The following is a 26,869-nucleotide window of genomic DNA, read 5'->3' on the forward strand; positions in this document are numbered from 1 at the left end:
GATGGCACAGTGTCTCTCCCTATGTTCAGATGGCACTGTGTGTGACACTATCTACAGATGACATGGTGTGGGGCACTATATACAGATGGCACTCTGTGTGGCACTAACTACAGGGGAGCTGTGTGGGGCACTATCTACAGAAAGCATTGTGTGGGGCACTATCCACATATAACACTGTGTGTCACTATCTACAGATGGCACTGTGTGGCACTATCTACAGATGGTATTTTGTATGACACTATCTACAGGTGGCATTGTGTGTGTCACTATCTACAGATGACACGTTGTGGGGCACAATCTAAGGATGGCACTGTGTGTGTCACTATCTGCAGGGGAGCTGTGTGGGGCACTATCTCTAGAAAGTATTGTGTGGAGCACTTTCTACAGATTGCAGTGTGTGTGACACTATCTACAGTTGGCACTGTGTGGGGCACTATCTACATGGGTCTCTGTATGTGGCACTATCTTCAGATCGCACTGTGTGGGGCTCTATCTACAAATGTCACTGTGTGTGGCACTAAGGATTGCACTGTATGGCGCTATCTATAGGGGAGCAGTGTGGGCACTATCTACGGAAAGCATTGTGTGGGGCATTATCTACAGATGGCACTGTTTGTGACACTATCTACAGATGGCATTATGTGTGGCACTATCTACAGATGGCACTGTGTGGGGCATTATCTACAGATGGCACTGTGTGTGACACTATCTACAGATGACACTGTGTGGGGCACTATCTATAGATGGCACTGTGTGTGGCCTTATCTACAGATGGAACTATGTGTCACTATCAACAGGTGGCACAGTGTGGCACTAGTTACAGATGGCATTTTGTGTGGCACTATCTACAGAGGACACTGTGGTGCAATATCTAAGGATAGCACTGTGTGTGTCACTATCTACAGGGGAGCTGTGTGGGGCACTATCTACAGAAAGCAATGTGTGGGGCACTATCCACTGATGGCACTGTGTGTGTGTGTCACTATCTACAGATGGCACTGTGTGTCACTATCTACAGATGGCACTGTGTGTCACTATCTACAGATGACACTGTGTGGCACTATTTACAGATGACATTTTATGTGACACTATCTACAGATGACACTGTGGTGAACTATCTAAGGATGTCGCTGTGTGTCACTATCTACAGGGGAGCTGTGTGCTGCACTATCTACAGAAAGCATTGTGTGGGGCACTATCTACAGATGGCACTGTGTGTGATATTATATACAGATGGCACTGTGTGGGGCACTATCTACAGGGGGCTCTGTATGTGGCACTATCTACAGATGGCCCTGTTTGAGGCACTATCTACAGATAGCACTGTGTGTCACTATCTACATATTGCACTGTTTGTGACACTTTCTGCAGATGACATTGCGTGGGGTACTATCTACAGATGGCACTGTGTGGGACACTATCTACAGATGACACTGTGTGGGCCACTAACTATAGATGGCACAGTGTCTCTCCCTATGTACAGATGGCACTGTGTGTGACACTATCTACAGATGACATGGTGTGGGGCACTATATACAGATGGCACTCTGTGTGGCACGAACTACAGGGGAGCTGTGTGGGGCACTATCTACAGAAAGCATTGTGTGGGGCACTATCCACAGATAACACTGTGTGTCACTATCTACAGATGGCACTGTGTGGCACTATCTACAGATGGTATTTTGTGTGACACTATCTACAGGTGGCATTGTGTGTGTCACTATCTACAGATGACACGTTATGGGGCACAATCTAAGGATGGCACTGTGTGTGTCACTATCTGCAGGGGGCTGTGTGGGGCACTATCTCTAGAAAGCATTGTGTGGAGCACTTTCTACAGATGGCAGTGTGTGTGACACTATCTACAGTTGGCACTGTGTGGGGCACTATCTACATGGGTCTCTGTATGTGGCACTATCTTCAGATCGCACTGTGTGGGGCTCTATCTACAAATGTCACTGTGTGTGGCACTAAGTATTGCACTGTGTGGCGCTATCTATAGGGGAGCAGTGTGGGCACTATCTATGGAAAGCATTGTGTGGGGCATTATCTACAGATGGCACTGTTTGTGACACTATCTACAGATGGCATTATGTGTGGCACTATCTACAGATGGCACTGTGTGGGGCATTATCTACAGGTAGGATAGTGTGGGACATTTTCAACAGAGGGATCTGCCTGGGAAACTATCTACAGATAGCACTGAGTGTTTCTCTATTTACAGATGACACTGTGTGTGGCACTATCTACAGATGGCACTGTGTGGCACTATCTCTAGGGTACATGTGTGACACTACAGAGGCAATATATACAGATAGCACTGTGTGGCACTGGCTACAGGGGGCATTGTGCGTGGCACTACCTACAGGGGACTTTATGATTGCCACTATATACAGGGGGATTAGTATGTGGCACTGGTTACAGGGGGGTTACAGGGGGCATTGTGTGTGGCACTATGTACAGATGGCACTGTGTGAGGCACTATTTAGAGGGGAGGTGTGTGGGGCACTATCTACAAAAAGTATTGTGCCTACAGATAATACTATGTGTATCGCACTATCTACTGGAGGCACTGTATGTTTCAATATCTACCGATGGCACTGTGTGGGGCACTATCTACAGATAGCACTGTGTGTGTCACTAGCTACATATTGCACTCTGTTTGACACTTTCTACAAATGGCACTGTATGGGACACTATTTACAGATGGCACTGTGTGGGACATTATCTATAGATGGCACTGTATGTGGCACTATCTACAGATGGCCCTATGTGGTACACTATCTAGAGATGACACTGTGTGTGTCACCATCTACCGATGGCACTGTTTGTGTCACTATCTACAGATGACAAGTTGTGGGGCACTATCTTAGGATGGCAATGTGTGTGGCACTATCTACAGATGGCACTATCTACAGGGGGCTATGTATGTGGCACTATCTACAGATGGCACTGTTTGAGGCACTATCTACAGATAGCACTATGTGTGTCACTATCTACATATTGCACTGTGTGTGAAACTTTCCACAGATGACATTGTGTGGGGCACTATCTACAGATGGCACTATGTGTGACACTATTTACAGATGACAATGTGTGTGTCACTAGCTACAGGTGGTACTGTGTGTGTCACTAGCTACAGATGGCACTATTTGTGTCACTATCTAAAGATGACACAGTGTGGGGCACTATCTGAGGATGTCACTGTGTGTGGCACTAACTATAGGGGTGCTGTGTGGGGCACTATCTAATGAAAGCATTGTGTGGGGCACTATCTACAAATGGCACTGTGTGTGTCACTATCTACAGATGGCACTATGTGTCACTATCAACAGGTGGCACAGTGTGGCACTTTTTACAGATGGCATTTTGTGTGGCACTATCTACAGATGACACTGTGGTGCAATATCTAAGGATGGCACTGTGTGTCACTATCTACATATTGCACTGTTTGTGACACTTTCTACAGATGACATTGTGTGGGGTACTATCTACAGATGGCACTGTGTGGGACACTATCTACAGATGACACTGTGTGGGGCACTAACTATAGATGGCACAGTGTCTCTCCCTATGTTCAGATGGCACTGTGTGTGACACTATCTACAGATGACATGGTGTGGGGCACTATATAAAGATGGCACTCTGTGTGGCACTAACTACAGGGGAGCTGTGTGGGGCACTATCTACAGAAAGCATTGTGTGGGGCACTATCCACATATAACACTGTGTGTCACTATCTACAGATGGCACTGTGTGGCACTATCTACAGATGGTATTTTGTATGACACTATCTACAGGTAGCATTGTGTGTGTCACTATCTACAGATGACACGTTGTGGGGCACAATATAAGGATGGCACTGTGTGTGTCACTATCTGCAGGGGAGCTGTGTGGGGCACTATCTCTAGAAAGCATTGTGTGGAGCACTTTCTACAGATTGCAGTGTGTGTGACACTATCTACAGTTGGCACTGTGTGGGGCACTATCTACATGGGTCTCTGTATGTGGCACTATCTTCAGATCGCACTGTGTGGGGCTCTATCTACAAATGTCACTGTGTGTGGCACCAAGGATTGCACTGTATGGCGCTATCTATAGGGGAGCAGTGTGGGCACTATCTACGGAAAGCATTGTGTGGGGCAGTGGGGCATTATCTACAGATGGCACTGTTTGTGACACTATCTACAGATGGCATTATGTGTGGCACTATCTACAGATGGCACTGTGTGGGGCATTATCTACAGATGGCACTGTGTGTGACACTATCTACAGATGACACTGTGTGGGGCACTATCTATAGATGGCACTGTGTGTGTGGCCTTATCTACAGATGGAACTATGTGTCACTATCAACAGGTGGCACAGTGTGGCACTATTTACAGATGGCATTTTGTGTGGCACTATCTACAGAGGACACTGTGGTGCAATATCTAAGGATAGCACTGTGTGTGTCACTATCTACAGGGGAGCTGTGTGGGGCACTATCTACAGAAAGCAATGTGTGGGGCACTATCCACTGATGGCACTGTGTGTGTGTGTCACTATCTACAGATGGCACTGTGTGTCACTATCTACAGATGGCACTGTGTGTCACTATCTACAGATGACACTGTGTGGCACTATTTACAGATGACATTTTATGTGACACTATCTACAGATGACACTGTGGTGAACTATCTAAGGATGTCGCTGTGTGTCACTATCTACAGGGGAGCTGTGTGCTGCACTATCTACAGAAAGCATTGTGTGGGGCACTATCTACAGATGGCACTGTGTGTGATATTATATACAGATGGCACTGTGTGGGGCACTATCTACAGGGGGCTCTGTATGTGGCACTAACTACAGATGGCCCTGTTTGAGGCATTATCTACAGATAGCACTGTGTGTCACTATCTACATATTGCACTGTTTGTGACACTTTCTGCAGATGACATTGCGTGGGGTACTATCTACAGATGGCACTGTGTGGGACACTATCTACAGATGACACTGTGTGGGGCACTAACTATAGATGGCACAGTGTCTCTCCCTATGTTCAGATGGCACTGTGTGTGACACTATCTACAGATGACATGGTGTGGGGCACTATATACAGATGGCACTCTGTGTGGCACTAACTACAGGGGAGCTGTGTGGGGCACTATCTACAGAAAGCATTGTGTGGGGCACTATCCACATATAACACTGTGTGTCACTATCTACAGATGGCACTGTGTGGCACTATCTACAGATGGTATTTTGTATGACACTATCTACAGGTGGCATTGTGTGTGTCACTATCTACAGATGACACGTTGTGGGGCACAATCTAAGGATGGCACTTTGTGTGTCACTATCTGCAGGGGAGCTGTGTGGGGCACTATCTCTAGAAAGCATTGTGTGGAGCACTTTCTACAGATTGCAGTGTGTGTGACACTATCTACAGTTGGCACTGTGTGGGGCACTATCTACATGGGTCTCTGTATGTGGCACTATCTTCAGATCGCACTGTGTGGGGTTCTATCTACAAATGTCACTGTGTGTGGCACTAAGGATTGCACTGTATGGCGCTATCTATAGGGGAGCAGTGTGGGCACTATCTACGGAAAGCATTGTGTGGGGCATTATCTACAGATGGCACTGTTTGTGACACTATCTACAGATGGCATTATGTGTGGCACTATCTACAGATGGCACTGTGTGGGGCATTATCTACAGATGGCACTGTGTGTGACACTATCTACAGATGACACTGTGTGGGGCACTATCTATAGATGGCACTGTGTGTGGCCTTATCTACAGATGGAACTATGTGTCACTATCAACAGGTGGCACAGTGTGGCACTAGTTACAGATGGCATTTTGTGTGGCACTATCTACAGAGGACACTGTGGTGCAATATCTAAGGATAGCACTGTGTGTGTCACTATCTACAGGGGAGCTGTGTGGGGCACTATCTACAGAAAGCAATGTGTGGGGCACTATCCACTGATGGCACTGTGTGTGTGTGTCACTATCTACAGATGGCACTGTGTGTCACTATCTACAGATGGCACTGTGTGTCACTATCTACAGATGACACTGTGTGGCACTATTTACAGATGACATTTTATGTGACACTATCTACAGATGACACTGTGGTGAACTATCTAAGGATGTCGCTGTGTGTCACTATCTACAGGGGAGCTGTGTGCTGCACTATCTACAGAAAGCATTGTGTGGGGCACTATCTACAGATGGCACTGTGTGTGATATTATATACAGATGGCACTGTGTGGGGCACTATCTACAGGGGGCTCTGTATGTGGCACTATCTACAGATGGCCCTGTTTGAGGCACTATCTACAGATAGCACTGTGTGTCACTATCTACATATTGCACTGTTTGTGACACTTTCTGCAGATGACATTGCGTGGGGTACTATCTACAGATGGCACTGTGTGGGACACTATCTACAGATGACACTGTGTGGGCCACTAACTATAGATGGCACAGTGTCTCTCCCTATGTACAGATGGCACTGTGTGTGACACTATCTACAGATGACATGGTGTGGGGCACTATATACAGATGGCACTCTGTGTGGCACGAACTACAGGGGAGCTGTGTGGGGCACTATCTACAGAAAGCATTGTGTGGGGCACTATCCACAGATAACACTGTGTGTCACTATCTACAGATGGCACTGTGTGGCACTATCTACAGATGGTATTTTGTGTGACACTATCTACAGGTGGCATTGTGTGTGTCACTATCTACAGATGACACGTTATGGGGCACAATCTAAGGATGGCACTGTGTGTGTCACTATCTGCAGGGGGCTGTGTGGGGCACTATCTCTAGAAAGCATTGTGTGGAGCACTTTCTACAGATGGCAGTGTGTGTGACACTATCTACAGTTGGCACTGTGTGGGGCACTATCTACATGGGTCTCTGTATGTGGCACTATCTTCAGATCGCACTGTGTGGGGCTCTATCTACAAATGTCACTGTGTGTGGCACTAAGTATTGCACTGTGTGGCGCTATCTATAGGGGAGCAGTGTGGGCACTATCTATGGAAAGCATTGTGTGGGGCATTATCTACAGATGGCACTGTTTGTGACACTATCTACAGATGGCATTATGTGTGGCACTATCTACAGATGGCAATGTGTGGGGCATTATCTACAGATGGCACTGTGTGTGACACTATCTACAGATGACACTGTGTGGGGCACTATCTATAGATGGCACTGTGTGTGGCCTTATCTACAGATGGAACTGTGTGTGACACTATTTACAGATGTTACTGTCTGGGGCACTATCTAGGGATGGCACTGTTTGCGGCACTAACTACAGGGGAGCTGTGTGGGACACTATCTACAGAAAGCATTGTGTGGGGCACTATCCACATATGGAATTGTGTGTGTCACTATCTACAGATGGCACTGTGTGGCACAATCTATAGATGGCATTGTGTGTGACACTATCTACAGATGACACTGGGTGGTGCACTATCTGAGGATGGCACTGTTTGTGCCACTATCTAAAGGGGTGCTGTGTGGGGCACTATCTACAGAAAGCATTGTGTGGGTCACTATCTACAGATGGCACTGTGTGTGACACTATCTACAGATGACACTCTGTAGGGCACTATCTACAGATGGCACTGTGTGGGGCACTATCTATAGGGGGCTCTGTATGTGGCACTATCTACAGATGGGACTGTTTGGGGCACTATCTACAGATGGCACTGTGTGGGGCTCTGTTTACAAATGGCACTGTGTGTGGCACTATCTAAGGATGGCACTGTGTTGCACTATCTATAAGGGAGCAGTGTGGGTGCTATCTACAGAAAGCATTGTGTGGGGTACTGTTTACTGATGGCATTATGTGTGGCACTATCTACAGATGGCACTGTGTGGGGCATTATCTACAGATGGCACTGTGTGTGGCACTATCTACAGATGACACCTTGTGGGACACTATCTAAGGATGGCACTGTTTGTGGCACTATTTTTAGGGGAGCTGTGTAGGCACTATCTACAGAAACATTGCGTGGGGCGCTATTTACAGATGGCACCTAAAGATAGCCATGTGTGTGGCACTATCTACAGCTGGCCACATGTGCGACATGATCATCAGATGTTATTGTGTGTCTCCATCTACAGATGGCACTGTATTTGGCACTATCTACAGATGGCACTGTATTTGGCACTATCTACAGATGGCACTGTGTTAGGGTCTGTTGTGGATAAATTATAAAATCAAACAGTTGCTCCAGATTCATTCATTTTTATTTGCTTAAAGTGGTTGTCCACTACCGGACAACTGATGACCTATCAATCGGATAGGTCATCAGTATATCATCGGTACCGGTCGAATACCAAAATCTCCCAGCGTTTAGCTGCTCCAGTGGCCTGTGGGCACCGGATATTATGGTACATTATGCAATGTACGGAGTCAGAAGCAGTTGGCTCCAAACATTGCATAGCGGCTGTGCTGCCGAACTGCAGCTCTGCTCCAATTCACTTGAATAGGAGCAGAGCTGCAGTACAGCAGTTTGCCCGCTATTCCATGACCAGAGCTATCTACTTCCGGCATGGATGTCCGGAGCCCGGAGATCATGTACTGATTACCTATAGGTCATCGGTTGTCCCGTAGTGGACAAGTCTTTAAGCAATGGGTGTCATTTTGTGAGTAAGTACAATGGCCAATGCTCCTCTCGATACTATAGGAGGGAACTTATATAGTATTTTTAGGCTGGACATTTACATATCAGTTACAACATTTTCTTTGAAGTTTGCAAAAACAAAATAAGATTACATACACAATATTTACACCGTCCAGTATGTTTGACATCTATGGTATGCAAAATATATCAGGGTATTTTAAGAGATGAACTGCAAAAGTATATAGCGGAGAAATGTCTAATAACTGATAATCAGCATGGATTCATGAAAAACAGGTCGTGCCTAACTAACCTGTTCGGTTTCTATGAGGAGGTAAGTGCAAATCTGGATGTTGGTCATGCGGCTGATGTGATTTATTTGGATTTTACAAAAGCATTTGATACTGTTCCTCACAACATTCTTGTTCTGAAGCTACAGACACAGGGACTGGGGGATCATAAATGCAAGTGGGTAAAGAATTGGTTAAGGGACAGAAAACAAAGAGTCGTTATAAAAGGCACTTAATCAAAATAGGCTGAAATCAGCAGCGGGATACCACAAGGATCGGTGTTAGGCCCAATTCTTTTTAATCTCTGTGGATAGTATTGTGGAAGGGATTGTGGATGGGATTGATAGCAAATTGTCAGTTTTTGCTGACACAAAACTTAGTCGGATACTTAAAACTCAACTTGACTATGAAATATTACAGAAAGACCTAGATAAGCTGGCAGCATGGGCAAAAACATGTCAGATTACATTTAATATTGATAAACATAAAGTAATGTACCTAGGACAAAATAATAGTATTAATGCATATACATTAAATGGAATAAAACTGGAGATAACAGAAGAAGAGTAGGACCTGGGTATTCTTGTATCAAATAAACTAAGCAGCAGCTCATAAAGAGGCTCTGTCACCAGATTTTGCAACCCCTATATCCTATTGCAGCAGATAGGCGCTGCAATGTAGATTACAGTAACATTTTTATTTTTAAAAAACGAGCATTTTTGGCCAAGTTATGACCATTTTTATATTTATGCAAATGAGGCTTGCTAAAGTACAACTGGGCGTGTTTAAAGTAAAAGTACAACTGGGCGTGTATTGTGTATGTACATCTGGGCGTTTTTACTACTTTTACTAGCTGGGCGTTGTGAATGGAAGTGTATGATGCTGACGAATCAGCATCATCCACTTCTCTTCGCTAACACCTAGCTTCTGGCAGTTCAGACACACAGCGTGTTCTCGAGAGATCACGCTGTGACGTCACTTCCTGCCCCAGGTCCTGCATCGTGTCGGACGAGCGAGGAGGACACATCGGCACCAGGCGACAGAGGATACAGTTCATTCTGCAGCAGCATCGTTTGCAGGTAAGTCTATTTGAACTCCCTAGAGACGAGCATATTCCCCCATTTGCAACAAGGCATTGGACTGTTATTGAAAATACCGGACATCACCCCTCGGCAACGAGCATGCCACGTGTGTGAGCAGGATTACCCCCCCTGACAACAAGCATAAATGGGGCTTATTTGCAGCATTGCCCACAATCCCCATGACAACGAGCAGAAATGGGGCTTATTTGCAGCATTGCCCACAACCCCCATGACAACGAGCATAAATGGGGCTTATTAGCAGCATTGCCCACAACTCCCATGAAAACGAGCATAAATGGGGCTTATTTGCGGCATTGCCCACAACCCCCATGACAACGAGCATAAATGGGGCTTATTTGCAGCATTGCCCACAACCCCCATGACAACGAGCATAAATGGGGCTTATTAGCTGCATTGCCCAGAACCCCCATGACAAAGAGCACAAATGGGGCTTATTTGCAGCATTGCCCACAACCCCCATGACAACGAGCATAAATGGGGCTTATTTGCAGCATTGTCCACAACCCCCCTGACAACGAGCATAAATGGGGCGTATTAGCTGCATTGCCCAGAACCCCATGACAACGAGCATAGATGGGGCTTATTAGCTGCATTACCCAGAACCCCCATGACAATGAGCATAAATGGGGCTTATTAGCTGCATTGCCCAGAACCCCCTGACAAAGAGCATAAATGGGGCTTATTAGCTGCATTGCCCAGAACCCCATGACAACGAGCATAAATGGGGCTTATTAGCTGCATTACCCAGAACCACCATGACAACGAGCATAAATGGGGCTTATTAGCAGCATTGCCCACAACTCCCATGAAAACGAGCATAAATGGGGCTTATTTGCGGCATTGCCCACAACCCCCATGACAACGAGCATAAATGGGGCTTATTTGCAGCATTGCCCACAACCCCCATGACAACGAGCATAAATGGGGCTTATTAGCTGCATTGCCCAGAACCCCCATGACAAAGAGCACAAATGGGGCTTATTTGCAGCATTGCCCACAACCCCCATGACAACGAGCATAAATGGGGCTTATTTGCAGCATTGTCCACAACCCCCCTGACAACGAGCATAAATGGGGCGTATTAGCTGCATTGCCCAGAACCCCATGACAACGAGCATAGATGGGGCTTATTAGCTGCATTACCCAGAACCCCCATGACAATGAGCATAAATGGGGCTTATTAGCTGCATTGCCCAGAACCCCCTGACAAAGAGCATAAATGGGGCTTATTAGCTGCATTGCCCAGAACCCCATGACAACGAGCATAAATGGGGCTTATTAGCTGCATTACCCAGAACCACCATGACAACGAGCATAAATGGGGCTTATTAGCAGCATTGACCAGAACCCCCATGACAACTATTATAAATGTGGCTTATTTGCAGCATTGACCAGAACCCCCATGACAACAAGCATAAATGGGGCTTATTAGCAGCATTGACCAGAACCCCCATGACAACGAGCATAAATGGGGCTTATTTGCAGCATTGCCCACAACCCCCATGACAACGAGCATAAATGGGGCTTATTTGCAGCATTGTCCACAACCCCCATGACAACGAGCATAAATGGGGCTTATTAGCTGCATTGCCCAGAACCCCCATGACAACGAGCATAAATGGGGCTTAATAGCAGCATTGACCAGAACCCCCATGACAACGATTATAAATGTGGCTTATTTGCAGCATTGACCAGAACCCCCATGACAACGAGCATAAATGGGGCTTATTAGCAGCATTGACCAGAACCCCCATGACAACGATTATAAATGTGGCTTATTTGCAGCATTGACCAGAACCCTCATGACAATGAGCATAAATGGGGCTTATTAGCAGCATTGCCCACAACCCCCATGACAACGAGCATAAATGGGGCTTATTAGCAGCATTGACCAGAACCCCCATGACAACGATTATAAATGTGGCTTATTTGCAGCATTGACCAGAACCCCCATGACAACGAGCATAAATGGGGCTTATTAGCTGCATTGCCCACAACCCCCATGACAACGAGCATAAATGGGGCTTATTAGCTGCATTGACCAGAACCCCCATGAGAACGATTATAAATGTGGCTTATTTGCAGCATTGACCAAAACCCCCATGACAACAAGCATAAATGGGGCTTATTAGTTGCATTGCCCACAACCCCCATGATAACGAGCATAAATGGGGCTTATTAGCAGCATTGACCAGAACCCCCATGACAACGAGCATAAATGGGGCTTATTTGCAGCATTGACCAGAACCCCCATGACAACGATTATAAATGTGGCTTATTTGCAGCATTGACCAGAACCCCCATGACAACGAGCATAAATGGGGCTTAATAGCAGCATTGACCAGAACCCCCATGACAACGATTATAAATGTGGCTTATTTGCAGCATTGACCAGAACCCCCATGACAACGAGCATAAATGGGGCTTAATAGGAGCATTGACCAGAACCCCCATGACAACGATTATAAATGTGGCTTATTTGCAGCATTGACCATTCCCATGACAACGAGCATAAATGGGGCTTATTAGCAGCATTGACCAGAGCCCCCATGATAACGAGCAGAAATGGGGCTTATTAGCAGCATTGCCCAGAACCCCCATGACAACGAGCAGAAATGGGGCTTATTAGCAGCATTGCCCAGAACCCCCATGACAACGAGCATAAATGGGGCTTATTTGCAGCATTGACCACAACCCCCATGACAACAAGCATAAATGGGGCTTATTAGCAGCATTGCCCACAACCCCCATGACACCAAGCATAAATGGAGCTTATTAGCAGCATTGCCCACAACCCCCATGACAACGAGCATAAATGGGGCTTATTAGCAGCATTGACCAGAACCCCCATGACAACAAGCATAAATGGGGCTTATTAGCTGCATTGCCCACAACCCCCATGACAACAAGCATAAATGGGGCTTATTAGCAGCATTGCCCACAACCCCCATGACAACGAGCATAAATGGGGCTTATTAGCAGCATTGACCAGAACCCCCATGACAACAAGCATAAATGGGGCTTATTAGCAGCATTGCCCACAACCCCCATGACAACAAGCATAAATGGGGCTTATTAGCAGCATTGCCCACAACCCCCATGACAACGAGCATAAATGGGGCTTATTAGCAGCATTGACCAGAACCCCCATGACAACGATTATAAATGTGGCTTATTTGCAGCATTGACCAGAACCCCCATGACAACGAGCAGAAATGGGGCTTATTTGCAGCATTGCCCAAAACCCCCATGACAACGAGCATAAATGGGGCTTATTAGCAGCATTGACCAGAACCCACATGACAACGAGCATAAATGGGGCTTATTAGCAGCATTGACCAGAACCCCTATGACAACGATTATAAATGTGGCTTATTTGCAGCATTGACCAGAACCCCCATGACAACGAGCATAAATGGGGCTTATTAGCAGTATTGACCAGAACCCCCATGACGATTATAAATGTGGCTTATTTGCAGCATTGACCATTCCCCTGACAACGATTATAAATGGGGCTTATTAGCAGCATTGACCAGAACCCCCATGACAACGAGCATAAATGGGGCTTATTAGCAGCATTGACCAGAACCCTCATGACAACGAGCAGAAATGGGGCTTATTTGCAGCTTTGCCCACAAAGCCCATGACAACGAGCATAAATGGGGCTTATTAGCTGCATTGCCCAGAACCCCCATGACAACGAGCATAAATGGGGCTTATTAGCTGCATTGCCCACAACCCCCATGACAACGAGCATAAATGGGGCTTATTAGCAGCATTGACCAGAACCCCCATGACAACCATTATAAATGTGGCTTATTTGCAGCATTGACTATTCCCCTGACAACGATTATAAATGGGGCTTATTAGCAGCATTGACCAGAACCCCCATGACAACGATTATAAATGTGGATTATTTGCAGCATTGACCAGAACCCCCATGACAACGAGCTTAAATGGGGCTTATTAGCAGCATTGCCCACAACCCCCATGACAACGAGCTTAAATGGGGCTTATTAGCAGCATTGCCCACAACCCCCATGACAACCATTATAAACGTGGCTTATTAGCAGCATTGACCATTCCCCTGACAATGATTATAAATGTGGCTTATTTGCAGCATTGACCAGAACCCCCATGACAACGAGCATAAATGGGGCTTATTTGCAGCATTGACCAGAACCCCCATGACAACGAGCATAAATGGGGCTTATTAGCAGCATTGACCAGAACCCCCATGACAACGAGCATAAATGGGGCTTATTAGCTGCATTGCCCACAACCCCCATGACAACGAGCATAAATGGGGCTTATTAGCTGCATTGACCAGAACCCCCATGAGAACGATTATAAATGTGGCTTATTTGCAGCATTGACCAAAACCCCCATGACAACAAGCATAAATGGGGCTTATTAGCTGCATTGCCCACAACCCCCATGATAACGAGCATAAATGGGGCTTATTAGCAGCATTGACCAGAACCCCCATGACAACGAGCATAAATGGGGCTTATTTGCAGCATTGACCAGAACCCCCATGACAACAATTATAAATGTGGCTTATTTGCAGCATTGACCAGAACCCCCATGACAACGAGCATAAATAGGGCTTAATAGCAGCATTGACCAGAACCCCCATGACAACGATTATAAATGTGGCTTATTTGCAGCATTGACCAGAACCCCCATGACAACGAGCATAAATGGGGCTTAATAGGAGCATTGACCAGAACCCCCATGACAACGATTATAAATGTGGCTTATTTGCAGCATTGACCATTCCCATGACAACGAGCATAAATGGGGCTTATTTGCAGCATTGACCAGAACCCCAATGACATCAAGCATAAATGGGGCTTATTAGCAGCATTGACCAGAACCCCCATGACAACAAGCATAAATGTGGCTTATTAGCAGCATTGCCCACAACCCCCATGACAACAAGCATAAATGGGGCTTATTAGCAGCATTGCCCACAACCCCCATGACAACGAGCATAAATGGGGCTTATTAGCAGCATTGACCAGAACCCCCATGACAACAAGCATAAATGGGGCTTATTAGCTGCATTGCCCACAGCCCCCATGACAACAAGCATAAATGGGGCTTATTAGCAGCATTGCCCACAACCCCCATGACAACGAGCATAAATGGGGCTTATTAGCAGCATTGACCAGAACCCCCATGACAACGAGCATAAATGGGGCTTATTTGCAGCATTGACCAGAACCCCCATGACAACAAGCATAAATGGGGCTTATTAGCAGCATTGCCCACAACCCCCATGACAACAAGCATAAATGGGGCTTATTAGCAGCATTGCCCACAACCCCCATGACAACGAGCATAAATGGGGCTTATTAGCAGCATTGACCAGAACCCCCATGACAACGATTATAAATGTGGCTTATTTGCAGCATTGACCAGAACCCCCATGACAACGAGCAGAAATGGGGCTTATTTGCAGCATTGCCCAAAACCCCCATGACAACGAGCATAAATGGGGCTTATTAGCAGCATTGACCAGAACCCCTATGACAACGATTATAAATGTGGCTTATTTGCAGCATTGACCAGAACCCCCATGACAACGAGCATAAATGGGGCTTATTTGCAGCATTGACCAGAACCCCCATGACAACGAGCATAAATGGGGCTTATTAGCAGCATTGACCAGAACCCCCATGACAACGATTATAAATGTGGCTTATTAGCAGCATTGACCAGAACCCTCATGACAACGAGCAGAAATGGGGCTTATTTGCAGCTTTGCCCACAACCCCCATGACAACGAGCATAAATGGAGCTTATTTGCAGTATTGCCCACAACCCCCATGACAACCATTATAAATGTGGCTTATTTGCAGCATTGACCATTCCCCTGACAACTATTATAAATGGGGCTTATTAGCTGCATTGCCCAGAACCCCCATGACAACGAGCATAAATGGGGCTTATTAGCTGCATTGCCCACAACCCCCATGACAACGAGCATAAATGGGGCTTATTAGCAGCATTGACCAGAACCCCCATGACAACCATTATAAATGTGGCTTATTTGCAGCATTGACCATTCCCCTGACAACGATTATAAATGGGGCTTATTAGCAGCATTGCCCAGAACCCCCATGACAACGAGCAGAAATGGGGCTTATTTGCAGCATTGCCCACAACCCCCATGACAACGAGCTTAAATGGGGCTTATTAGCATCATTGCCCACAACCCCCATGACAACCATTATAAACGTGGCTTATTAGCAGCATTGACCATTCCCCTGACAATGATTATAAATGTGGCTTATTTGCAGCATTGACCAGAACCCCCATGACAACGAGCATAAATGGGGCTTATTAGCAGCATTGCCCACAACCCCCATGACAACAAGCATAAATGGGGCTTATTAGCAGCATTGCCCACAACCCCCATGACAACGAGCATAAATGGGGCTTATTTGCAGCATTGACCATTCCCCTGACAACGATTATAAATGGGGCTTATTAGCAGCATTGACCAGAACCCCCATGACAACGATTATAAATGTGGCTTATTTGCAGCATTGACCAGAACCCCCATGACAACGAGCAGAAATGGGGCTTATTTGCAGCATTGCCCAGAACCCCCATGACAACCATTATAAACGTGGCTTATTAGCAGCATTGACCATTCCCCTGACAATGATTATAAATGTGGCTTATTTGCAGCATTGACCAGAACCCCCATGACAACGAGCATAAATGGGGCTTATTAGCAGCATTGCCCACAACCCCCATGACAACAAGCATAAATGGGGCTTATTAGCAGCATTGACCAGAACCCCCATGACAACGAGCATAAATGGGGCTTATTTGCAGCATTGCCCACAACCCCCATGACAACGATTATAAATGTTGCTTATTTGCAGCATTGACCATTGCCATGACAACGATTATAAATGGGGCTTATTTGCAGCATTGACCAGAACCCCCATGACAACGAGCAGAAATGGGGCTTATTTGCAGCATTGACCAGAACCCCCATGACAACGAGCAGAAATGGGGCTTATTTGCAGCATTGACCAGAACCCCCATGACAACGAGCAGAAATGGGGCTTATTTGCAGCATTGACCAGAACCCCCATGACAACGAGCATAAATGGGGCTTATTAGCAGCATTGCCCACAACCCCCATGACAACAAGCATAAATGGGGCTTATTAGCAGCATTGCCCACAACCCCCATGACAACGAGCATAAATGGGGCTTATTTGCAGCATTGACCATTCCCCTGACAACGATTATAAATGGGGCTTATTAGCAGCATTGACCAGAACCCCCATGACAACGATTATAAATGTGGCTTATTTGCAGCATTGACCAGAACCCCCATGACAACGAGCAGAAATGGGGCTTATTTGCAGCATTGCCCAGAACCCCCATGACAACCATTATAAACGTGGCTTATTAGCAGCATTGACCATTCCCCTGACAATGATTATAAATGTGGCTTATTTGCAGCATTGACCAGAACCCCCATGACAACGAGCATAAATGGGGCTTATTAGCAGCATTGCCCACAACCCCCATGACAACAAGCATAAATGGGGCTTATTAGCAGCATTGACCAGAACCCCCATGACAACGAGCATAAATGGGGCTTATTTGCAGCATTGCCCACAACCCCCATGACAACGATTATAAATGTTGCTTATTTGCAGCATTGACCATTGCCATGACAACGATTATAAATGGGGCTTATTTGCAGCATTGACCAGAACCCCCATGACAACGATTATAAATGTGGCTTATTTGCAGCATTGCCCACAACCCCCATGACAACGAGCATAAATGGGGCTTATTAGCAGCATTGACCAGAACCCCCATGACAAAGAGCATAAATGGGGCTTATTAGCAGCATTGACCAGAGCCCCCATGACACTGATTATAAATGTGGCTTATTTGCAGCATTGACCAGAACCCCCTTGACAACGAGCAGAAATGGGGCTTATTAGCAGCATTGCCCACAACCCCCATGACAACGAGCATAAATGGGGCTTATTAGCAGCATTGACCAGAACCCCCATGACAACGATTATAAATGTGGCTTATTTGCAGCATTGACCAGAACCCCCATGACAACGAGCATAAATGGGGCTTATTAGCAGCATTGACCAGAACCCCCATGACAACGATTATAAATGTGGCTTATTTGCAGCATTGACCAGAACCCCCATGACAACGAGCATAAATGGGGCTTATTAGCAGCATTGACCAGAACCCCCTTGACAACCATTATAAACGTGGCTTATTAGCAGCATTGACCATTCCCCTGACAACGATTATAAATGTGGCTTATTTGCAGCATTGACCAGAACCCCCATGACAACGAGCATAAATGGGGCTTATTAGCAGCATTGACCAGAACCCCCATGACAACGATTATAAATGTGGCTTATTTGCAGCATTGACCAGAACCCCCATGGCAACGAGCAGAAATGGGGCTTATTAGCAGCATTGACCAGAACCCCCATGACAACGATTATAAATGTGGCTTATTTGCAGCATTGACCAGAACCCCCATGGCAACGAGCAGAAATGGGGCTTATTAGCAGCATTGACCAGAACCCCCATGACAACGATTATAAATGTGGCTTTTTAGCAGCATTGGCAAGAACCCCTGACAAAGAGCATATAAGTTGCATATATTTGAGGGTTGATTTTTTTAATAAAGTCAATTCCAGAAATCTTCACTTTACTTTTTTTGGTTTTGCAGATATTTGTTCTATATTCTATTTTGTGCTTTGGTAAGTAGACTACAGGTAAGTGACCCATACAGCTTCCATGATGGGAGTACAAGTGCGTTTACGTTTCAGTTTTTCAAGTTCAAGGTTTCCATTTGCCATTGCAATGGTGTTTCTTCAAGTTCCACAGTTAAAGTTTTTGAACAATCTTCTAGTTAGAGGGGAGTTTGTTTTGGTTTATATTAGTTTTAATCAGTCAAAGTGCTTTGCAGAGATAAATTATGTATTTTGTTGTTCTTTTCCCAGATTTGGCAAGAATGCCTACATGCTGGGTCTCTGGATGCTGGTTTACTCCAGGTCGTTTTCATAACGAACATGAATTAAAATTGCACTGTTTTCCAAATTCCTTAGCCAAGATTATAGAATGGCTTCAACATATGGGCCAAGAATTTGAAAATATCGAGCTGCTAGCTGAAAAAATTTTTGCTGGAAAAAAACACAAACGAAACAAGTATAGACTTTGTTCTCTTCATTTCACGGATGACAGTTTTATTGTTAACGCAACAGGCCGTGTTCTGCGTCAAAATGCAGTTCCTACTTTGTTTAAAAATTCATCCAATTCTTCAACTATTGTTGATGAATCTTTATCGAGGAAGAAGATAACAAAGAGAAGAACAGCTACATCAGAAAACCCAAATCAGGAATTTGTGTTAGAAGCCATGTCTACTCCTGACAACAACACAACTACTTCCTTCTCAACACCACATGCATCCAGTTCTACTTCAAGAGAAAACAATCCATCAGAAACATTAATGATTGCAGGCTTGAAATCATTCCGAGATGTGGAGACGCAGACAGACTTTAATATTGGAAATTCCGTGATCCTTTCCAATGAAGAATACTATTCAATAATAAATAAAGGTAATGTTCAGCAAACACAAATAACAAAAGTATTACATTCCACTCCATTCCATCTCCATCAGGCAGCAGATTTTTCAACCGAAGGTAGAGAAAATGTGGAGCCATTCCCTTCTCCCATCCAAAGTGTTCAATTGCCCTGCGAAAATTTGACTGAACTTGAAGATCTAGAGGAAGACAAGGTAAGTGGTGTTTTCCCTTTCACAGTTGACAGTCTAGAAGAAGAGTCCAACCATGCTTCATGCGTGGTGTATGAGGATGATGGAGCCGTTTACAATCCAAAGGATGCCTCATACAATCCATTCCTGGTAAGTGAGTGCTCTTTGCAAAATACTGCCATGCGCTCCATCAATGAATCTCTTGTGGACTCGTCTTCCTTTTTGTATTGCGTAGATTCCGCAACCATGTTAGATCAGAATAAATTCATCGTTTTTGAAAATTGCCTAGATGTCCTAATCCGGAAAGTGAAGTGCCAAGAAAAAGATGGATGCCCTTTCACTGTAACCACAATTGTCAAGGAAAGAAAAAGAAGCACCTTCATCATTCGTGGAAGATGCAAACAAGGACATAATTCCCTGCTTTGGAATACTCAACCCAATACCGGCAGATTCTACAGTGGAAATATTTTGTTGGCCTCTTCCATTTTGTGCAGTGGGCTCAATTTGCACAAAGTTGCAGAGCTTTCTAAGATTTTACGGCTTGAAATTTTTTCAGAGAAGACCTTCTACAGGTACCAGTCCTCATTTATTTTTCCTGCTATTCAAATTGCTTGGCTTGAAGAACAGAATAAACTTAAAAACCAACTATCAACTATTCCAATATGTTTGGCTGGAGACGGCCAGTGTGACAGTCCTGGACACTCAGCGAAATACTGTACATATACAGTAATGGATTTGTTCACTGAAAAAATAATGGATTTTGAAGTTGTACAGAGGAGCCAGTGTACTTCTTCCGTTGCAATGGAGAAATTTGGTTTTCTATAGTTATGGATCGGATTTTGACACAAGGATTTGATGTTTGCATTTTTGCCTCAGACCGTCATGTCAGCATCCAAAAATTGCTTCGTGAGGTGTACCCTGACATAGACCATCAATATGACATCTGGCATTATGCAAAGACACTTCGAAAGAAACTGCTGAAGGTAAGTAGTGGAATCCACGGCAGACCCATCATACCATGGATTGACAAAATTGTGAACCATTTCTGGTGGAGTGCAAAAACATGCGACCACAATGAGGAGTTTTTCAAGGAACGTTGGAAGTCTGTCCTGAAGCACATCATTGACTGTCACCAATGGGAAGATGGCGTTCACTTCCAAAAATGTACTCATCAAGAATTGTCCACCTCACAACAAACTTCAGTGCTATGGCTTACCCTTGGGAGCATTGCTTATCAAAGAGTGGAAGAAGTTGTCTGCAATCCACAGCTCTTAAAGGATATTCCACACCTCATCAGAAATTGCCACACTGGACCGTTGGAGGCCTTCCACAGTTTAGTCTTGAAATATCGATCAAAACGCATTCACTTTGGCATTGATGGAATGGAGGCTCGGACCAAACTTGCTATATTGGCACATAATAACAATGTAGGTCGAAAAAAAGCTGTTGTTCATGTGCAAAAGCCACATTGTGACTCTATTGGTACTGAAAGAACAAAGTTAATCCTACCAAAAGGGAAGAAGAAGTGGGTGATCAAAGATGTGTTTGAACCCATGAGCAATGAACACACAGATAAAATACTGGATGATTGTATAAAAATCGCACTGGGTGAGGTAAGTCATACTTGGCAAAGCAGAGCTCCAACGCTTCCACCCAACATTGCAAATGTTGAAAGGCCAAGCAAACAAGATGTTTTGGAGGAGCACTGGACTTGGTTTGGAAAGTGATCTGATTAATGGTTTTCTTGTCAAAATTTTGTAAAAATGGTTTATCTTGCTATAGAGCTGTAAGTGGTTTGTTAGTTTGGCAGTTTTTTTTCTTCAAAAATGGTTTATCTTGCTATAGTTTGGCAGTTTTATTTCTTCAAAAATGGTTTATCTTGCTATAGAGCTGTAAGTGGTTTGTTACTTTGGCAGTTTTGAGTTTGTTTTCACAAGATATTACAGGACACTTTGAAGAAAAAGTCGCTACGTGGGTCTACTCAGATGTTCCTCGATTACAGTTCTGTAAGTCTTCGTGGGTAAGACAAAATGGCAAGCACAGTGTAGATCCAACCTCCTATGTAGATTCTCATACAATACTCACCTTTGCTCAACAGGCTCACTTGTCCCTGTTAGACGGTTGATGCTTCCGGCTGGATAAGGAGGATTGCTTCTTTGCAGGGTAAGTGCTGACCATGTCAATGTAATGAGCCTTGTACTGTGATGTGTGCTCATGGTACACAGGAGTCGCAGTCTGCTCCTACTTATCGACATTTCCTACTTTATCCACAGACACCCCATTCCCCACGTTAGACGGTTGATGCTTCCGGCTGGATAAGGAGGATTGCTTCTTTGCAGGGTAAGTGCTGACCATGTCAATGTAATGAGTCTTGTACTGTGATGTGTTCTCATGGTACACAGGAGTCGCAGTCTGCTCCTACTTATCGACATTTCCTACTTTATCCACAGACACCCCATTCCCCACGTTAGACGGTTGATGCTTCCGGCTGGATAAGGAGGATTGCTTCTTTGCAGGGTAAGTGCTGACCATGTCAATGTAATGAGTCTTGTACTGTGATGTGTGCTCATGGTACACAGGAGTCGCAGTCTGCTCCTACTTATCGACATTTCCTACTTTATCCACAGACACCCCATTCCCCACGTTAGACGGTTGATGCTTCCGGCTGGATAAGGAGGATTGCTTCTTTGCAGGGTAAGTGCTGACCATGTCAATGTAATGAGTCTTGTACTGTGATGTGTGCTCATGGTACACAGGAGTCGCAGTCTGCTCCTACTTATCGACATTTCCTACTTTATCCACAGACACCCCATTCCCCACGTTAGACGGTTGATGCTTCCGGCTGGATAAGGAGGATTGCTTCTTTGCAGGGTAAGTGCTGACCATGTCAATGTAATGAGTATTGTACTGTGATGTGTGCTCATGGTACACAGGAGTCGCAGTCTACTCCTACTTATCGACATTTCCTACTTTATCCACAGACACTCCATTCCCTACGTTAGACGGTTGATGCTTCCGGCTGGATAAGGAGGATTGCTTCTTTGCAGGGCAAGTGCTGACCATGTCAATGAAATGAGTCTTGTACTTTGATGTGTGCTCATGGTACACAGGAGTTGCAGTCTGCTCCTACTTATCGACATTTCCTACTTTATCCACAGATACCCTATTCCCCACGTAGGACGGTTGATGCTTCCGGCTGGATAAGGAGGATTGCTTCTTTGCAGGGCAAGTGCTGACCATGTCAATGAAATGAGTTTTCTATTGTTATGTGTGCTTGCTGAATGTTATTTCTTTTTTTCTTCACAGGAGTCCTTTGTTCTCCGCATGTTAGACTGTTCTTTCTGTTTCCCAAATTCTATGAGTTTTATACCAACTGTATATATGTAAGAGTTTATATACTAAAGTATATTGAAATGTATACAATTTAAATTTGTCTCAGCATAATCAATTAACCCCTTCCCGCAAAATCACGTACAGTTACGTCATGGGAGATGGACTGTTCCCGCATCTTGACGTAACTGTACGTCATGGAGATGAAGCTCAGGAGCTGAGCCAGCGACATCACCGCTGGGTGACAGCTGTATGTTACAGCTGGCACCCTGAGGTATCGGCCAGGACCGGAGCTAGCCTCCGATCCGACCGATTAACCCCTCACATGCTGCGTTGAATAGCGATCGCAGCATGTGAGGAGGTTATAGCCACCGGCGCCCCAGCAACATGATCGCTGTGTTGCCGGTGGCTGCAAAGGCGATCGGAGGGCTAATGCTTACCTCCCGGTCCGCCAGCAACGGAATCCTCCTATGCCCCGTCGTCGGCGGGGCCCAGGAGGCTTCCGGTACCATCGGCAAGATGGCGCCGGCTCAGCTTCCGGCTCAGAAGCTGAGCCGGCGTCATCAGCAGTGGGTGTCCGCTGTATGTTACAGCGGACACCCCGATCTATCGCCAGGAACCGGAGCTAGCTCCGATTCCTGGCATTAACCCCTTCGATGCAGCGATCCATTGTGATCGCTGCATCCTAGAGGTTTGTAGCAAATCGGCAGCCTTGCCACGAGATGGCAAGGCTGGCGACTGCTACCATGGCAACAGGAGCCCTAACAATGGACTCCTGTCTGCCATTACGTAAGCTGATTAGGCCCCGCCCAGAGGCGGAGCCTGATCGGCTTGCTGTCAGTGAACAACTGACAGTTCTAATACATTGCACTACATAGGTAGTGCAATGTATTAGAACATCAAACAAACTGTTGGACCTTCAAGTCCCCTAGTGGGACTAAAGAAAAGTGTCAAAAAAAGTGTCAAAAAAGTAAAAATAAAAGTTGTAAAAAATACAATAAAAGTTTCAAATAATAACACAAAACACAATCGCCCTTTTTCCCTTATCAAGTCATTTATTATTGAAAAAAATAATAAAGCCATACATATTTGGTATCGCTGCGACCGTAACGACCTGAACTATAAAAATATTATGTTATTTATTCCGCACAGTGAACGCCGTAAAAAAAAACTAAAAAATACTGACATAATTGCTATTTTTTGGTCACTTTGTCTTCCAAAAATTTAAATAAAAAGTGATCAAAAAGTCGCATGTACCTAAAAATGGTACCTATAAAAACTATAACTCGTCTCGCTAAAAACAAGCCCTCATACAGCTCCGCCGACGAAAAATTTAAAACCGTTATAGCTCTCACAACTTGGCGACAGAAAAAATCCATTCTCTTTACAAAAGTTATTTTATTGTGCAAAAAGTTGTAAAACATAAAAAGTGCTATAAATTAGGTATCACCGGAATCGGACTGACCCGCAGAATAAAGGTAACATGTAATTTATAACACGTGGCGAACGCTGTATAAAAAGAACTAAAAAAATATGCCAGAATTGCTGTTTTTTGGTCACCTGGCCTCCCAAAAAAAAAAGGATAACAAGTGATCAAAAAGTCGCGTGTACCCCAAAATGGTACCAATAAAAACTACAGCTCGTCCCGCAAAAAAAAACAGCCCTCATACCACTACGTCTATGAAAAAAATAAAATTAGTCAAGGCACCAATAAGCCAGGAAATAAAAATATGCAGTTGTGCAGCCCGAGGGGAACATTTCTTCTGCTTCAAGTGGCGAATTATCAAGGCCCCTAAAATTAGGGATCCAGGAAGGGGAGGGCCCAAACATATCTGCTGGAAGTGAGGGCGCCCGTATTATACCAGGACAACACTTCCTAGCAAAATTCCCCAAACTTCAAAGGTGTCGAGTGCGGACCAAAAGGGGAATAAGTAAAGACCATTTATTAGTGCGACACCGGCCTGTGCAGAAAGGATTGTGTCACAGCGTAACACACATCTATGGATTATTTTATTGTCTTTTTTTTACCCCACTATACCACCTGACTATGCCCCTTATATACTCCGCCCGCCTTACATGTACCCCCACATTATAAACGGAAACACCAGTAAGACTCCAAACAAAAATACTACAAGCAAAATCCACGCTCCAAAAGCCAAATGGCTCTACCTCCCTTCTGAACCCTACAGTGTGCCCAAACAGCAGTTTACTTCCACATATATGGCATCGCCATACCCGGGAGAACCCTTTTAATAATTTTTGGGGTGTGTGTCTCCAGTGGCACAAGCTGGATATTGGCATATCTATTGAAAAAACATTTTCACTCTGCAACATCACGTGCACACCAATTTCTGCCAATCACCTGTGGTGTTAATATGCTCACTACACCCCTAGGTGAATGCCTTGAGGGGTGTAGTTTCCAAAATGGGGTCACTTCTGGGGGGGATCCACTGTTTTGGTCCCACAGGGACTTTGCAAATGCGACATAGCGCCCAGAAACCAATCCAGCAAAATCTGTACAGTTTATGACCACATATGTGGTATTGTCATACACAGGAGAAGTTGCTTTACAAGTGTTGTGGTGCTCTTTTACATTTATTTGTTGAGAATATGAAACATTTTCAGCTAAAACTACGTCTTATTGAAGAAAAAGGATTTTTTTTATTTTCACTGCCCAATTCTAATAAAATCTATGAAACACCTGTGGGGTCAAAATGCTCACTACACCCCTAGATGAACTCCTCAAGGGGTGTAGTTTTGTGAATGGAATCACTTTTGGGGAGTTTCCACTGTACTGACACCTTAGGAGCTTTGCAAAAGTGACATGGTGTCAAGAAACCAATCCAGCAAAATCTGTGCTCCAAAAGCCAAATGGCACTCCTTCTCTTCTGATCCTTGCCGTGTGCCCAAACAGCAGTTTATTACCACAAATGGGGTATTGCCGTACTCCAGAGAACTTGCTTTACAAATGTTGGGGTTCCTTTATTCCTTTATTTGTTGAGAAAATGAAAAATGTTGAGCTAAAGCTACGTCTTATTGGAAAAAAAGGATTTTTTTTATCTTCACTGCCCAATTCTAATAAAATCTATGAAACCCCTGTGGGTTCAAAATGCTCACTACACCCCTAGATGAATTCTTCAAGGGGTGTAGTTTCCTAAATGGAGTCACTTTTTTGGTGTTTTCACTGTTTTGGTCCCTTAGGGGCTTTGCAAATGCGACGTGGTCTCCGCAAACCATTCCTGCTAAATTTGAGCTCCAAAAGCCAAATGGCGCTCTTTCCCTTCTAAGCTCCGCCGTGTGTCCAAAAAGCCGTTTATGACCACATGCGGGGTATTGTTTTACTCGGGAGAAATTGCTTTACAAAAGTAGTGGTGCATTTTCTCCTTTTAGTCCTTGTGGAAATTAGAAAAAATTAGCTAATCCTAAATTTTCTTTGAAAGAATGTAGATTTTCATTTTCACGGCCTACTTCCAATAATTTCTGCAAAAAACCTGCGGGGTCAAAATGCTCACTATACCCCTAGATAATTTCCTCAAGGGGTATAGTTTCCAAAATGGTGTCACTTTTGGGGGATTTCCACTGTTTTGGTGCCGCAAGAGCCTTTCAGATCCGACATGGAGCCTAAAATATTTTCTAATAAAAAGGAGGCCCCAAAATCCTCTAGGTGTTCCTTTGCTTCTGAGGCCGGTGCTTCAGTCCATTACCGCACTAGGGCCAC

At 44.9% G+C, this 26,869-nt stretch overlaps 1 protein-coding gene across 2 annotated transcripts; it reads left to right on the forward strand.

Moving 5' to 3' along the window:
* Positions 1–9,800: 9,800 nt before the first annotated feature.
* On the forward strand, positions 9,801–22,869 carry LOC142741226 (uncharacterized). Of its 2 annotated transcripts, XM_075850628.1 has the most exons (9): positions 9,801–10,005; positions 18,778–18,823; positions 19,052–21,827; positions 21,920–21,984; positions 22,095–22,161; positions 22,272–22,338; positions 22,449–22,515; positions 22,626–22,692; positions 22,803–22,869. In XM_075850628.1, the coding sequence occupies exon 3, from the start codon at positions 19,063–19,065 to the stop codon at positions 20,644–20,646; it is 1,584 nt and encodes a 527-aa protein (XP_075706743.1). In that variant the 5' UTR covers positions 9,801–10,005; positions 18,778–18,823; positions 19,052–19,062; the 3' UTR covers positions 20,647–21,827; positions 21,920–21,984; positions 22,095–22,161; positions 22,272–22,338; positions 22,449–22,515; positions 22,626–22,692; positions 22,803–22,869. The 2 variants fall into 2 exon arrangements, with proteins under 2 accessions (XP_075706743.1, XP_075706742.1); XM_075850627.1 differs by having other exon boundaries at positions 19,052–21,984.
* Positions 22,870–26,869: the final 4,000 nt, after the last annotated feature.

This window comes from Rhinoderma darwinii, chromosome 2 (genome assembly GCF_050947455.1).
Source record: "Rhinoderma darwinii isolate aRhiDar2 chromosome 2, aRhiDar2.hap1, whole genome shotgun sequence".
NCBI classification, from domain to species: Eukaryota; Metazoa; Chordata; class Amphibia; order Anura; family Rhinodermatidae; genus Rhinoderma; species Rhinoderma darwinii.

Excerpts from the sequence above, each read along its gene's own strand:
- LOC142741226 (XM_075850627.1), top strand. The coding sequence starts at position 19,063 with ATGCCTACATGCTGGGTCTCTGGATGCTGGTTTACTCCAGGTCGTTTT.